Here is a 14,604-nt window from a genome sequence, read left to right on the forward strand (position 1 = left end):
CCAAGTCTGACGTCTTACATGAACATTGATTATATCTGAACAGAATAAGAACTAAACCTCCAATGAGCTACACAAAACATCCTTGCATTGCTGATGACTCGTCCACATATGGGACGAAAAGCAACGTTGTCATACAAAATCGGAAAGAACATTTTATCAACTACTTCAACTATTTACGCACATTCCAAATGTTTGTGGCTGGCCTGCGTGTGCACACACGTTGTTGTGAAGACAAAACATCTCTCCTGTTGTCAAGACAACCAAATCCCACCCCTGCAAGTGCTACAGACATGAGGACAAGGCTGTCTAATCTCACTTTCACATCAACAGCTAAATTTGTGGATTAGCCGTCTAACGTTAGTCGATGATTTTCACGGTCATAAACAGTCTTGCGAGTGCCGTTGCCACGAAACACCTCCAATGCATGAGAGTTTTGTACAACCCCTGGCAAAAATTATGGAATCACCGGCCTCGGAGGATGTTCATTAAGTTGTTTAATTTTGTAGAAAAAAAGCAGATCACAGACATGACACAAAACTAAAGTCATTTCAAATGGCAACTATCGGGCTTTAAGAAGCACTATAAGAAATCAGGGGAAAAAAAAAAAAAATTGTGGCAGTCAGTAACGGTTACTTTTTTAGACCAAGCAGAGGGAAAAAAATATGGACTCACTCAATTCTGAGGAATAAATTATGGAATCACCCTGTAAATTTTCATCCCCAAGACTAACACCTGCATCAAATCAGATCTGCTCGTTAGTCTGCATCTAAAAAGGAGTGATCACACCTTGGAGAGCTGTTGCACCAAGTGGACTGACATGAATCATGGCTCCAACACGAGAGATGTCAACTGAAACAAAGGAGAGGATTATCAAACTCTTAAAAGAGGGTAAATCATCAGGCAATGTTGCAAAAGATGTTGGTTGTTCACAGTCAGTTGTGTCTAAACTCTGGACCAAATACAAACAACATGGGAAGGTTGTTAAAAGAAAACATACTGGTAGACCAAGGAAGACATCAAAGCATCAAGACAGAAAAACTTAAAGCAATATGTCTCAAAAATCGAAAATGCACAACAAAACAAATGAGGAACGAATGGGAGGAAACTGGAGTCAACGTCTGTCACCGAACTGTAAGAAACTGCCTAAAGGAAATGGGATTTACATACAGAAAAGCTAAATGAAAGCCATCATTAACACCTAAACAGAAAAAAACAAGGTTACAATGGGCTAAGGAAAAGCAATCGTGGACTGTGGATGACTGGATGAAAGTCATATTCAGTGATGAATCTCGAATCTGCATTGGACAAGGTGATGATGCTGGAACTTTTGTTTGGTACAGTTCCAATGAGATTTATAAAGATGTAAATTTCCACAGTCATTGATGATATGGGGCTGCATGTCAGGTAAAGGCACTGGGGAGATGGCTGTCATTACATCATCAATAAATGCACAAGTTTACATTGATATTTTGGACACTTTTCTTATCCCATCAATTGAAAGGATGTTTGGGGATGATGAAATCATTTTTCAAGATGATAATGCATCTTGCCATAGAGCAAAAACTGTGAAAACATTCCTTGCAAAAAGACACATAGGGTCAATGTCATGGCCTGCAAATAGTCCGTATCTTAATCCAATTGAAAATCTTTAGTGGAAGTTGAAGAAAATGGTCCATGACAAGGCTCCAACCTGCAAAGCTGATCTGGCAACAGCAATCAGAGAAAGTTGGAACCAGATTGATGAAGAGTACTGTTTGTCACTCATTAAGTCCATGCATTAAGTCCTCATTAAGACTGCAAGCTGTTCTAAAAGCCAGAGGTGGTGCAACAAAATACTAGTGATGTGTTGGAGCGGTCTTTTGTTTTTCATGATTCCATAATTTTTTTCCTCAGAATTGAGTGATTCCATATTTTTTTCCCCTCTGCTTGGTCTAAAAAAAAGTAACCGTTACTGACTGCCACAATTATTTTTTCTTGATTTCTTATAGTGTTTCTTAAAGCCAGAAAGTTGCCATTTGAAATGACTTTAGTTTTGTGTCATGTCTGTGATCTGCTTTTTTTCTACAAAATTAAACAACTGAATGAACATCCTCCGAGGCCGGTCATTCCATAATTTTTGCCAGGGGTTGTATACTTCTAGGTTGGTCATCTGCTACAACCATGGCTGAATCCACGACACCAGAGGAGAAGCACTCCTGGAGAAAGGCTCGTTTTCCAAAGCAGAGAAAGCTCTACTTTTGTAGGAATATGAGCAACATGGGGTGCTCTTGAGTGCTTCAAAGGAACAACATCGGCCCTCAATAGTAGCTGGACAAAGCACCTAATGTGCAGGTAAGTGCCAAAGTAACATTCCTCACAATTCAGCACACGGTCGACTTCGAGACATGGATGGTGTCGCCCATAACCTGCTGAAAAGTCCCACAGGCATAAAACCTCAGCACAATCAAAACATGAAGTACTGGCAGGGTGTTGTTCCTTCTCGTTTGGTGGTTGATGGCTGGAGCTACCATGTCTTGGATTGTAGGCAGACGGAAGCAGCATCACTGTTGAACCTCAGCATATGTAAAAATCTCCATTGGATTATTCTAGTCCCACAGCAAGGCTCTCCTTCTGTCCTGCTCGATCAAGTGATGGGACATGATAGCACACTTTGATACATCTGGATATTTTTTGTGCTCACGCCAGTTTCTGGGTTTTGGAGTACGCCATGTTTCAGTAGAAAATCCACTCACGTCTTTGTACATGAGGCTCCAAATGTTGACGCAATGCATCCTGGGTTGATTTTTCCTATATGTGGTCGGGAGAATTCGTTTTCCATCTTCAGAGTAATTAAATAGTTTCATAGCAGTGGAACACCTGCTCCCACTAACAAATATTTCACAGATTTTGATCAATTCATACCTGAGTTTTGAAGAACTTGTGATGACTGTGGTATTTCATCATCATTTTCAGTCTTCACAGGGACACGGGCAAAAAGGAACTTGGTCTTCTCAGTCTCCAGCCAGTGAAGCTGCTGTCCCTCGTTACTTGCCCAGACTTCCTCTTGTTCCTGTTTAACGTCCTTCTGGTCGACACTCAGATTCAACTCCTGCTGTTCAGGGAGCATTTCTTCTTTAATCACCAACTGCTGCAACATGTCTGCAAGGAAGCAAATAATATGAAGAAGAACATTTGTCAAAGTGAAGACAAACCAGCAGCACTGTCACCATGAAGTTACTGCACTGATGGAACTGATACTGTGGAATAACACATCAAGCCTCCATGATTTAGATTTTTTTCACATTCTTGATCTGGACCGAGGTGACTCAGAGGTTCAGTCCAGTTGAAGATATGCTTGATATTTGTTAAAGTTTTATCATTGTCACCTTGGTTGTACAACACTGGACAAATGTGCCATGAACAATCACAGCTGAGGGCAGTCTGCTGCGAGCTGCACTTTGCCTGGTCAACTACATCACAGAACACTCAGGTCCTGAATGAGAACCATCCAGATAGACAGCTGGTCCAACCCCCCCCCCCAAATCAAAGTAAGGATCCGATCTCACTGGGCTGCGACATCCTGCAAAAGGCAATTGCGAGAAATTGCGTGATACAACGGCGTCGGCCCCAGAGGGTTAAGACACTGATCAAAAAAACAACGTTGGAAAACACTTTGTAGTGCATTTGCTCATTAAAGCTTTGATAACTTGGGAACTCTAGTTGGGTCTCTAAGTATTTGGACATCACCAACTTTGTGTATTTGCATGTGGATGTAAAACAACAGAAAGGCGTACAAGTCAAACAATAAAAATGTGTGAGTGAACACTCAAACATTGTAGGGTAGGTAACACATTTGTGACTTAAAACGATTTATAACAAACACTACACAGATTTTTTCCCCAAACACAACCATAGATGAGGACAAATTTATTATCCCCCAATGAAATTTAACATTTTCTTCTAAAAAAAATTACCCAAGTGCTTTTTAACAAAGCAAGGAAATTTCAACACAGCATTTAAGAAAAATCAACTATCCCAAATTATGAAATTATTTTGCTAGAGTACAAAAACAGGAAACTGTTTTTATATACAATAATTACAACAATTTGTGAAATGACTGGAAGATACACTGCACAAGATGTTTGACAATACTGCATGTAACGCTGCATAACTCAATAACTCTGTTCTTCAAGTATTCATCCTGCAGAAGGGGAATAATTATACAGTGTGATTGCCACAGGTAGGAAGGACCTCCTGTGGTGTTCTGTGGTGCACCCCGTGGTCTCAGTCTATGGTTGAAGGTGCTCTGACAAGAAGTCGGTGTGGCATGCAGGGGATTGGAAGTGTTGTCCAGGATTATGCGCAGCTTCCTCCTCTCTGATACCTCATCACAGATTCCACCTCAATGCCCAGGACAGAGCGAGCTCTCCTGAAGAGCTTGTTGAGTCTGTTCATGTCAGCTGCCTTCAGCGTGCTGCCCCAGCACACTACAGCGTAGAAGATGATGCTGAAGACCACCGAGTGATAAAACATCTGCAACCTATTTCTGCACACACTGAAAGATCTGAGAAATATTGTCGGCTCTGACCTTTCTTGTACACAGCATCTGCATTTACATTCCAGTCCAGTATGTTGTCTATGTGCACACTCAGGTACTTGTAGTCGTCCACAATATCCACCTTTGTTCCATTAATGGTAACTGGGTTTGGACAAGTCTTTCGTCTTCTAAAGTCCACCAATAGCTCCTTTGTCTTAGATATGTTGAGCTGCAGGTGATTGAGTCCGCACCACTCCACAATCCTGTCCACCACACTCATGCACTCAGCCTCCTGGTCACTGCCGATGCAACCCACAATGGCAGAGTCACATATAAACATCTGCAGTTGGCAGGACTGTGACCAGAACCTGAATTCTGCGGTGTAGAGTGGGAACAGGAAGGGAGACAGGACTGTCACCTGTCGTGTCCCTGTGCTGCTCATGATGGTGTCGGAAGTAATATCTCGAAGCCTCACATACTGTGGGGAACCTCTGAGGTAGTTGGTGACCCAGGCCACCAGTGGAGCCTCCACCTTCATGTCACATAGCTCATCGCTGAGCAGGTCAGGCCAGATGGTGTTGAATGAGAAGTCAAAGAACATGACTGACCTCTAGTAATACTGTGAGAAATCTTGGAGTCATTTTTGATCAGGATATGTCATTCAATGCGCATATTAAACAAATATGTAGGACTGCTTTTTTGCATTTGCGCAATATCTCTAAAATTAGAAAGGTCTTGTCTCAGAGTGATGCTGAAAAACTAATTCATGCATTTATTTCCTCTAGGCTGGACTATTGTAATTCATTATTATCAGGTTGTTCTAAAAGTTCCCTGAAAAGCCTTCAGTTAATTCAAAATGCTGCAGCTAGAGTACTGACAGGGACTAGAAGGAGCGAGCATATCTCACCCATATTGGCCTCTCTTCATTGGCTTCCTGTTAATTCTAGAATAGAATTTAAAATTCTTCTTCTTACTTATAAGGTTTTGAATAATCAGGTCCCATCTTATCTTAGGGACCTCGTAGTACCATATCACCCCAATAGAGCGCTTCGCTCTCAGACTGCAGGCTTACTTGTAGTTCCTAGGGTTTGTAAGAATAGAATGGGAGGCAGAGCCCTCAGCTTTCAGGCTCCTCTCCTGTGGAACCAGCTCCCAATTCAGATCAGGGAGACAGACACCCTCTCTACTTTTAAGATTAGGCTTAAAACTTTCCTTTTTGCTAAAGCTTATAGTTAGGGCTGGATCAGGTGACCCTGAACCACCCCTTAGTTATGCTGCTATAGACTTAGACTGCTGGGGGGTTCCCATGATGCACTGAGTGTTTCTTTCTCTTTTTGTTCTGTATGCACCACTCTGCATTTAATCATTAGTGATTGATCTCCGCTCCCCTCCACAGCATGTCTTTTTCCTGGTTCTCTCCCTCAGCCCCAACCAGTCCCAGCAGAAGACTGCCCCTCCCTGAGTCTGGTTCTGCTGGAGGTTTCTTCCTGTTAAAAGGGAGTTTTTCCCTCCCACTGTTGCCAAGTGCTTGCTCACAGGGGGTCGTTTTGACCGTTGGGGTTTTTCCGTAATTATTGTATGGCCTTGCCTTACAATATAAAGCGCCTTGGGGCAACTGTTTGTTGTGATTTGGCGCTATATAAATAAAATTGATTTGATGACTCTCACAGTGCTGCCTGCATGCTCCAGGTGACAGTAAGCTCTGTGCAGCATGGAGATAATGGCATCTTCTACTTCCCTGTTGGGCTGGTATGCAAACTGCAAGGGGGTTCAGTGATGATTCAGTGACTGTGCAGAGGTGCTTCAGGACAAGCCTCTCAAGTGACTTCAGAACATGTGACGTTAGGGGCACAGGTCTGTAGTCAAAGTCTGTTGGGATTCTTCTTCTTGGTCACAGGAACAAGACATGAGGTTTTCCACCACTCGGGAACAACCATCTGGCTCAGGCTCAAGTTTAAGTTGTGCTGGAAAATCCCACACAGCTGGACAGCACATCCCTTCAGCACTCTGGGGCTGAGGCTGTCAGAGCAGTGATGGTGATGGGAAAGGATGGATCGAGCCCTGGTTGAGAAAGGTGCCAGGGTGTCTGGGCAGGAGCAAGTGGGGGTGTCAAGGACAATGAGGGTGTAGAGGAGGGACGGGAGTGGGGGCAGGTTGGTGGTAATAAGTCATGTTAGGTGAGTGCACAGGGAAGTGGGAGCACTGAGAGGAGATGGGGGAAAGGTGAGAAGAGTCCATGTTGTGAAACCTGTTAAAGAACAGGCTTCGCTCACTGGCTTCATGTAGGTCTCTTTGCATCACCTGGTCCGCCTTCTTACGATGACTAGCAATGGTTCTCATCTCCTTCCACACCTCCCTCATGTTGTTCTGCTGGAGCTTGCTCTCCAGCTCCCTCCTGTAACTGTCCTTCCCCTCTGCAATCTTCTTCCTCAGTTCTTGCTGCACACTCTTCAGCTCCTCCCTGTCTCCACTCCTGAATGCAGCCTTCTTCCTGTTTAGTGTCACCTCGATGTCCTTGGTCACCCACAGTTTGTTATTGGGGAAATGGCACACAGTCCCGGTTGCAATGATATTGTCTGTACAGAAGTTGATAGAATCCGTCCTGTCATCTGTAATGCTTTCGGTGTCCTCCCCCTGCACATCACAGATCACACCCCAGTGAGTCACCTCAAAACATCCACGGAGACTGTCTTCAGCCTCCTGTGACCACCTACGTACCACTCTGGTGATCACTGGTTGCCACAGAACTGCAGGAATGTAGAGTGGCTCTAAATAGACCAGGTTATGGTCCGCTCTGCCGAGTGGCGGGAGGACTGTGGCTCTGTATGATTCCTTGACATTAGCATACACAAGGATGCGTGTGGCCTGTTTCACGACTGTTTTCAGTCAAAATTAATATTCTGTTATTCCGGGAGGGTGTGTGTGTTGTTACACAAAAAGGGTGAAAACCAAAGAATTCCACATGGGGATTTTTCTCATTACGATGAGCGCTATTTCCCGAGTGAAACCAAAGCAGACAAACTTGTTACATGAGCCGTGTTTGGTTTACAGCAGGCCATGGAGCAGGTGATTAGAGACCCTGCAAGGTTTATGACAAATGTGGGTGTGGAACCCATTAGCTTAGCGAGGAAATTAGTGCAGAAAATCCACTATGGTGACAGTGCAGTTTATCTGCCATGGAAGGAAATTCAACAAGTTGAGACTGTGGCCTGTTTCCGTAGACATGTCCATAAAAATCATCGAGGGATATGTTTTGCAAACTTAACACCCATTACTACATTGGATGATGATGGCGTTGAGGATGACGCGTTGGGTGTTCCAGCAATATCAAAGATTTCATATCTGCTACCTACAACTTGCATGGAATGTCTCAAACCTAAACCTACTTCCAGGCGTCTTATATATGCTACTCTGGAACCACCCCTAAATCCAAACAGTCAAACTGTCAACCCCACTGAGGTCCTTAGTCTGGGTCTCATTAACATAAGTGATCAGATAAGATCACTATCCTCAAAATCACTGTTGATTAATGATCTAATTATGGATCACCACTTAGATATGATTTGGTTATGTGAAACCTGGCTTAAACCTACAGCTGTCCTCCCCTTATACAACCCCTGGCAAAAATTATGGAATCACCGGCCTTGGAGGATGTTCATTCAGTTGTTTAATTTTGTAGAAAAAAAGCAGATCACAGACATGACACAAAACTATAGTCATTTCAAATGGCAACTTTCTGGCTTTAAAAAACACTATAAGAAATCAAGAAAAAAAGATTGTGGCAGTCAGTAACAGTTACTTTTTTTAGACCAAGCAGAGGAAAAAAATATGGACTCACTCAATTCTGAGGAATAAATTATGGAATCACCCTGTAAATTTTCATCCCCAAAACTAACACCTGCATGAAGTCACATCTGCATCTAAAAAGGAGTGATCACACCTGGAGAGCTGTTGCACCAAGTGGACTGACATGAATCATGGCTCCAACGCAAGAGATGTCAATTGAAACAAAGGAGAGGATTATCAAACTCTTAAAAGAGGGTAAATCATCATGCAATGTTGCCAAAGATGTTGGTTGTTCACAGTCAGCTGTGTCTAAACTCTGGACCAAATACAAACAACATGGGAAGGTTGTTAAAGGCAAACATACTGGTAGACCAAGGAAGACATCAAAGCGTCAAGACAGAAAACTTAAAGCAATATGTCTCAAAATATGAAAATGCACAACAAAACAAATGAGGAACGAATGAGAGGAAACTGGAATCAACGTCTGTGACCGAACTGTACAAAACCGCCTAAAGGAAATGGGATTTACATACAGAAAAGCTAAACGAAAGCCATCATTAACACTTAAACAAAAAAAAAAAAAAAGGTTACAATGGGCTAAGGAAAAGCAATCGTGGACTGTGGATGAAAGTCATATTCAGTGATGAATCTCGGATCTGCAGTGGGCAAGGTGATGATGCTGGAACTTTTGTTTGGTGCCGTTCCAATGAGATTTATAAAGATGACTGACTGAAGAGAACATGTAAATTTCCATAGTCATTGATGATATGGGGCTGCATGTCAGGTAAAGGCACTGGGGAGATGGCTGTCATTACATCATCAATAAATGCACAAGTTTACGTTGATATTTTGGACACTTTTCTGATGTTTGGGGATGATGAAATCATTTTTCAAGATGATAATGCATCTTGCCATAAAGCAAAAACTGTGAAAACATTCCTTGCAAAAAGACACATAAGGTCAATTTCATGACATAGCGTCATGTCAACCAGCAGATGTGATTTGATGCAGGTGTTAGTTTTGGGGATGAAAATTTACAGGGTGATTCTATAATTTGTTCCTCAGAATTGAGTGAGTCCATATTTTTTCCCTCTGCTTGGTCTAAAAAAGTAACCGTTACTGACTGCCACAATTTTTCCTGATTTTGTATAGTGTTTCTTAAAGCCAGAAAGTTGTCATTTGAAATTACTTTAGTTTTGTGTCATGTCTGTGATCTGCTTTTTTTCTACAAAATTAAACAACTGAATGAACATCCTCCGAGGCCGGTGATTCCATAATTTTTGCCAGGGGTTGTATGAGGCCTGCCCACCGGCATACACAATTAGTCATGTACTTCGTGATGCGAAGCAAGGCGTGGGTGTTACTCTTATTTATAAATCTAGATTTATCTTATTAGCTATTGAGAGTCACAAATATAACTCATTTGAGCATCTGATTGCTCAGAAGAATAAAAATCACCCGTATTATTCTGTCGCTGTATATAGGCTCCTTGGCGCATACTCTGAATTCTGAGATGAATTTGGTGCGTTCATCTCTAAATTTTCAACTAGTGCAGATAACATTCTGATTATTGGTGACTTTAACATTCATATAAATAAGCCTTCTGATCCCCTCTGCAAATCATTTATGGACATTGTGGATGCATTAGGATTTCAGCAATGCATTCAGGACTCGGCGCACATTAGTGGAAATACCCTGGATTTGGTTCTTGCACATGATATTGCTGTCACGAATATTGACATCATGCCTCTTGGATCGATGGTCTTTGATCACTCATTAGGTTTACAACTGAATGCGCGCATGCCCCGAACAGCAGTTTGGAGTATTCGGCTTTCTTGGAGTCACTGAATGGAGTTCTGTATGGGACTCCAGTAGGGGAATCCCTTATTCTGCCGGGGGACTTCAACGCATATGTGGGCAATGACAGAGACACCCAGAGAGGCGTGATTGGGAGGAACAGCCTCCCCGATCTTAACCCGAACAGTCGTTTGTTATTCGACTTCCGTGTTAGTCATGGACTGTCAATAACGAACACCATGTTCGAACATAAGGATGCTCATAAGTGTAAATGGTACCAGAGCACCCTAGGCCGAAGATCAATTTTGTGATAGTATCATCTGACATAGGCAGCTAGTCTGCTCTGTGTCAGCCTGATCCCGTCAGCTCTCAGAAGCTAAGCAGTGCAGGATCTGGTTAGTACTTAGATGGGAGACCTCTTCGGAACACCAGTGGGTGTGTGTGTTTCTCCAGGTAAAACTGGAGTTGCGTCAGGAAGGGCATCCGGCGTAAAACGTGTGCCGACTACCAATGCAGATCTGGATGTAAACGCTGTGGCTGCATGTTCATCTGGTGATGAGTTGGATCAGAGGGTGGGGGAGGACTTTGGACAGACCTGGTAAGCCCAAACAGATAGTGTGGGTGAACTGGGAATGTCTGCAGGAGGTCACTGCCCAACAGATCTTTAAATCACACCTCCGGCAGAGCTTGTCTAGCATCCCTGTGGAGGTTGGGGACATTGAACCAGAATGGGCAATGAGCTGTGGTCTAAAGGTCTTGGGTATCACAAGGGGCGGCATCCCTTTTACACCGTGGTGGACACCAGTGGTCAGGGAAGGTGTCTGACTGAAGGAGTCCTTCCGGGATGTTATCTCGGAGGAACCTGAAAGCAGTTGCAAGGTACCGACAGGACCGAAGGGTGGCAGCCTCTGCTGTGGGGGTGGCGAAGCAGTGGATGTGGGAGGACTTTCAGTCGGCACCAAGGTGCTTCTGGCAGACTGTAAGGCACCTCAGGAGGGGAAAACGGGGAACCATCCAAGCAGTCTACAGTAAGGATGGGACTCTGTTGACCTTTAGTCAGGATGAAATCTGCCGCTGGAAGGAACAATTTGAGGAACTCCTGCATCAGACCAGAGCACCCTCAAAAGCAGGGGCAGAGCTGGAAGCTGATGGAGGATTATTACCAATTTCACTGGTGGAAGTCACTGAGGTAGTGAAACAACTCCACAGTGGCAAGGCCTCGGGGGTTGATGAGATCAGTCCACAAATGCTGAAGGCTCTGGGTGGGGAGGGACTGTCTTGGATGACACCTCTCTTCAACAATGCGTTGAGGTCTGGGTAGCGATGGGCACAGTTCAGCTAATCCACTAACCGATTAATTATCGAAGCTAATGTTTTTGTTAGCAGATTAGCTTTTCAGATAACTTTTAAAACCATCAGCAGACCAACCGATAACTTTCAGTTCGCTAACATTTTTCTTGCTGGTAATGTGAGCAAAGTTTATTGATCAAAAACATTTGTAAACCATAAAATCAAACATTTTAAAATCAAACATCTTGTGTTTGTGGCAGACTGGCTGTCACTTGCTGATGACATCATCATTAAGTGCAACACGTGATTGGCCAGTCGATGCAGGGAGCATTGTGCATTGAGCATTGGTAGTGTAGTTCAGGTTCACTTTGGACCTTACAGTGTTACTGTCCGCTCGACAGAAACAGAACAGACTCATTTTAACATTTTTATTTTATTTCTTTGTGGCTGACGCCGGGATAATTTAATCACCAAGACTCGGTGGGAGAGAAGAGCTCTCACGGCGCACCTGTGTTATAAAGACACCTGTCCACCCCACATAATCAGTAAGACTCCAACTACTAACATGGCTAAGACCAAAGAGCTGTCCAAAGACACCAGAGACAAAATTGTAGACCTCCACAAGGCTGGAAAGGGCTACGGGGCAATTGCCAAGCAGCTTGGTGAAAAAAAGATCAACTGTTGGAGCAATTATTAGAAAATGGAAGAAGCTAAACATGACTGTCAATCTCCCTCGGACTGGGGCATTATATAGTTTTTAAAAAGTATGCAATCCCATTCAGAAATGTTAAAAAGAAAAAACTAAACTGTCAACATGACAGAAAAACTCTGCCTTTCTGACTGGATTAAAGGTACAGTGTGTCATTTCTGAAGAGGAGAGCAAATGTTATGTCCATCAAATATTAAAGTGTTTTTAAACTTTTCAATGTTATTTATTTTATTAATTTAGACAGAAACATGCAAAAAAGAACTTTGATATGATAACATAAGTGTCATTTTTTGTCTATTATTCTTGCTTTCAATGCATCTAAAACCAGTCAAAATGACTCACAACACGCGGCCTCGGGTGATAACTGCCAACAGCACCGCTATACTAAAATTTCTGGGGAGAACCCTGCAAGGTTTTGCTGATGAAATCCGAACATAGGGTGCAGAGGACTTTAGCAGGGAGGTCAACCTTGTAGAAAAATTCACAGTCTTACCTTTGTCCACACTGTTCAAACATACCCACTTGAACCTATTTTTTACACCACTATCAATGTCTTTAACGCAGTCTTCGTCCAATCTCTCTGTAATTTTGACCACGCTGAAGACTTAGCTCGACAGCTAAAACTTGCCGAAACTCAAAATGTCCACATCCAGGTACTTTCAGTAACTTCAGATTTACAGAGATTCTGATTGGATGAAGGTTCGCTGTTGTAGAAAAAGTAACCAATGACGCTGCATGGTTTAGCTTGCAGTTTTGGCAGCGCTATTATGGTTCCCATGCATATGAGGAAAGCTTTAACTTGCACAGATGACTCGCACTGCCCCATACACACAAAAACTTTTCTCAATGGATTTACAGTGATCTCAGAAATGGCCCAGAAACCCAGAAAAACTCTGAAATCCACAGATCCGTGCAAAATTATCATCCTTGTGTTAAGTTATATTGTTATTTACCAAAGTTATTGGTGAAATTTCAGCTTAACTCATGGGATCGCGTCCCACCTCGGACCATTCTGTGTGGAGTTTGCATGTTCTCCCGGTGTTTGCATGAGATCCCTCCAGGAGTTTGGACTTCCTCCCACATCCAAAGACACGCAGGTGTGATGAATTGGAAATTTAAATTGTCCATAGGTGTGAATGAGTCCGCCTGTCTGAGTGTGTGTGGTCCTGTGATAGACTGGCATCCTGTCCAGGGTGAACCCCGTCTCACACCCTTTGACTGCTGGGACAGGCTCCAGCCCCCCACCGTTTTGTTGGAGTAAGTGAGTCCCGAAAAAGGATAGATGAAATAATTTGAGAAATAAGACAGCAAGCCTCAGCTGAGCAATTTCATTTACACAGAATTTTCATTTTCTCCAACACGATTTCTTTAATCCAAATAAACATTAAATATAAGTTATTTGTGCATGTGTTACACAAATAAATGTTAACTTTGTTCATCGATTTACATTTGTTTGCGTTGCTTTTTTTCCCTCCAGAAGTAAAAAGTAAGACCCTTACAAGTATGTGGCAGCGGCGGGGATCGAAGCGGGAACCTTCCGCACTGAAACCACTTGGACACCACCCCTGCAGCCTTTTTCCCGCTTAAGTCTGTTTTTTTTTCCCGGGTCTTCCCGAATATCCGAGGTTTCTCTACACGCACCATACGAGCACAGTCTGTCGGGGGCGCACGTTTCTGTGAACGCGCTTCCTTTTGTCCCTTTGAAAAATAGTTCTTCCGATTAAAGGACTGTTTTCTTTAAAACATTATTTGCTACCGACTTTACGGCCACGATCAACTGCAGTAAACATATTAATTAACATATTAATATTAAACATATACATTTACAAAACAGAAACAAAGTTAACTTTGATCAGTTTAGCTGCTATGCTAACCAGAACCCAAACTAACCCTGCTGCTAACGCCCTGCTAATCTAGTCTGTTAATGAATCCTAAGCATCCATTTACGTCCTTTGGCTCATGTACAAATAAAGTATGTTACCTGCTGAAATACTCCACGGACTCGGACAGATGAGAAGAATAAAAGCCGAAGTTTCTGTGTAGGCTTTCCCGAATTTGAAATGTTGGAGAAGAACAGAGGTCAGCGAGCACGGTCGTCGTCTTCTTCTTCTAATATATTCCGGCAGGCTGTACGCTGGCGTAGCATAATGCTGCCCCCCACAGGTAATAGTTAAATACTTTATCTCATGTTAGACTCTCAAATAGAGGTTGGTGGAATGGAGGAACTTAATCACAGCTTTGTCCACTAAATGCGAGTAACTACCCTCAGAAAAAATTGACCTAAAAGAAAACACAGTCAATCCACAGTTTGACAAATCTTTAAACAATTTCCGCCTATCACTAGAATACATAGGACAGCACATTAAAACATGATGAACACTTTCCAACTGACCACACTGACACAATACATCTGGATGTTTTCCAATCACTTTTAAATATGCTGCCAACCCACAATGCCCCAGTCTCAATCTAATCAATTTGACTTGATCCTTACGACAGGATGAGG

The 14,604-nt window shown here is 42.9% G+C and overlaps 1 protein-coding gene across 1 annotated transcript in view; it reads right to left on the reverse strand.

The window, feature by feature from the left end:
• The window catches only part of LOC117530231, a 33,282-nt gene extending 19,091 nt beyond the window's left edge, over nt 1-14,191 (reverse strand). The window contains exons 1-2 of the mRNA XM_034193159.1: nt 14,080-14,191; nt 2,902-3,138 (exon numbers count right to left, since the gene is read on the reverse strand). Coding sequence (XP_034049050.1) covers nt 2,902-3,136 — 235 coding nt within the window. The 5' untranslated portion in view covers nt 3,137-3,138; nt 14,080-14,191. The remainder of the gene's footprint in view (nt 1-2,901; nt 3,139-14,079) is intronic.
• Between the last annotated feature and the right edge of the window lie 413 nt (nt 14,192-14,604).

Source organism: Thalassophryne amazonica, chromosome 18, assembly GCF_902500255.1.
Source record: "Thalassophryne amazonica chromosome 18, fThaAma1.1, whole genome shotgun sequence".
In the NCBI taxonomy this organism is placed as follows: Eukaryota; Metazoa; Chordata; class Actinopteri; order Batrachoidiformes; family Batrachoididae; genus Thalassophryne; species Thalassophryne amazonica.